Source organism: Dendroctonus ponderosae, unplaced genomic scaffold (genome assembly GCF_020466585.1).
Source record: "Dendroctonus ponderosae isolate FM_Combo_2020 unplaced genomic scaffold, Dpon_F_20191213v2 Dpon_F_20191213_5, whole genome shotgun sequence".
Taxonomy (NCBI): domain Eukaryota; kingdom Metazoa; phylum Arthropoda; class Insecta; order Coleoptera; family Curculionidae; genus Dendroctonus; species Dendroctonus ponderosae.
In genome coordinates, this window is record NW_026018715.1 from 15162473 (window position 1) to 15163944 (window position 1472).

The 1472-nt window shown below is 38.0% G+C and overlaps 2 protein-coding genes across 2 annotated transcripts in view; both read left to right on the forward strand.

The window, feature by feature from the left end:
- Positions 1-1472, forward strand: part of LOC109542034 (muscle-specific protein 300 kDa) — a gene marked incomplete in the record, with an annotated part of 344492 nt that overhangs the window by 277624 nt on the left and 65396 nt on the right.
- LOC109544207 (ras-related protein Rab-3) overlaps positions 1-1472 on the forward strand; it is a 4420-nt gene that overhangs the window by 1096 nt on the left and 1852 nt on the right. Inside the window, exon 3 of the mRNA XM_048666381.1 lies at positions 878-1099. Within this exon, the coding sequence (XP_048522338.1) occupies positions 878-1099 (222 nt within the window). The remainder of the gene's footprint in view (positions 1-877; positions 1100-1472) is intronic.

A 1472-nucleotide genomic window follows, 5' to 3' on the forward strand; every position in this document is an offset into this window, starting at 1 on the left:
CGTGCCCTTACTTTTCTGCTGCGGGCCCGCAAAATTTATTTTCGATAAATTTCGTTAATTTGTTAATCAAAACAGCATATTTTCAGTATTTCATAAGGATCTCAGGTTTTAGTAGTAAGGAGATTTACTTTTACATGCCCTTACTTTTCTGCTGCGGGCACGCAAAATTTATATTTAACCAATTTGGAATATACCGTAGATATACATTCATGTATATTACCGGAATATTTGTTTTGAGCATACTAGGTATATTCACCTGCACATATACACAATATGTACATATATGTACATACCTTTTATGAACTTTGATGAATATACATGCATGTGTATTCCACGAACATTCATGTTAGGAATGTTCACCTATGTATATTCCCGCAATGTTGTGTATATTTTTTGAACATTCTGGGATATTCGTAGAATATCAAATGCTATCTGGGCGTGGTCATCTATCTTCATTCGAAGGTCTAACTCTTTCCATAGTATAGTTTGGCATGGTTATGCAGGGCGAAAACCCAAAAGTTGCCCCTTTTTTAAAGGTTTTTTACACTCAAATTAAGTCCTCGTGTGAGCTTCTTCAGTTGAAGACACATCAAGGCCCTGAAAACCGGGGAGAATAATTTAGTGCTCGTCTTTGATATGGAAAAATACCCTTTTCAGGGGCAGCATGACACTGTGTCCCCATGGATAGAGCCGGATGTTCCGTTTCCCATGTCTGCCCACTTTTAAAGTGCTGGAAGAAAATCGATAATTTCATTTCGCTGATTTCCAGCGGCGAAACTCTGACAATTATTATGTGATTAAAGCGAACCTTCCAGTCTTGCAGAACTGCGAAACGAGTGATTGATGCGGCGCTAATCGAGTTAACTTTGCGTTTCAGATGGCCGGAGCTGATCCAAAATGGCAAAAAGATGCGGCCGACCAAAACTTCGACTACATGTTCAAATTGCTGATTATCGGCAACAGTTCTGTAGGAAAAACGTCGTTTCTGTTCCGTTATGCGGACGACAGTTTCACGTCGGCTTTTGTCAGCACTGTGGGCATCGACTTTAAAGTGAAAACCGTCTTTCGGCACGACAAAAGAGTCAAATTGCAAATATGGGTAAGGAAGTGATGTTGAAAAACCAAACACCCTGTATAATGAGGAACCCTGTATATGTGGCTTATTGAAGTCGATTGATAGGAAGTGAATATTTCGATTGATTGTTCCTGTAAATACTTCAAAACTTCCAACCATGCAACGTATTATTGATTTTTCATTAGAAGTTAATAAAACCCTTCCTGTTCGAGTTTCGCGTTCTTTCCAATTTCCCTTTGAAGAAAACTTAAAATAATGTCGTTTCATCAAACACTTCAAATTAAGCACTTTTAGACAAAAAAATCTTCGATAGTCCATAAATTAGGCCCAAAAAGCAGTTACAAACTTTTGAAATTCGCTTTTCCCAGACCACTTATTTATGCACGAAATTGAGATT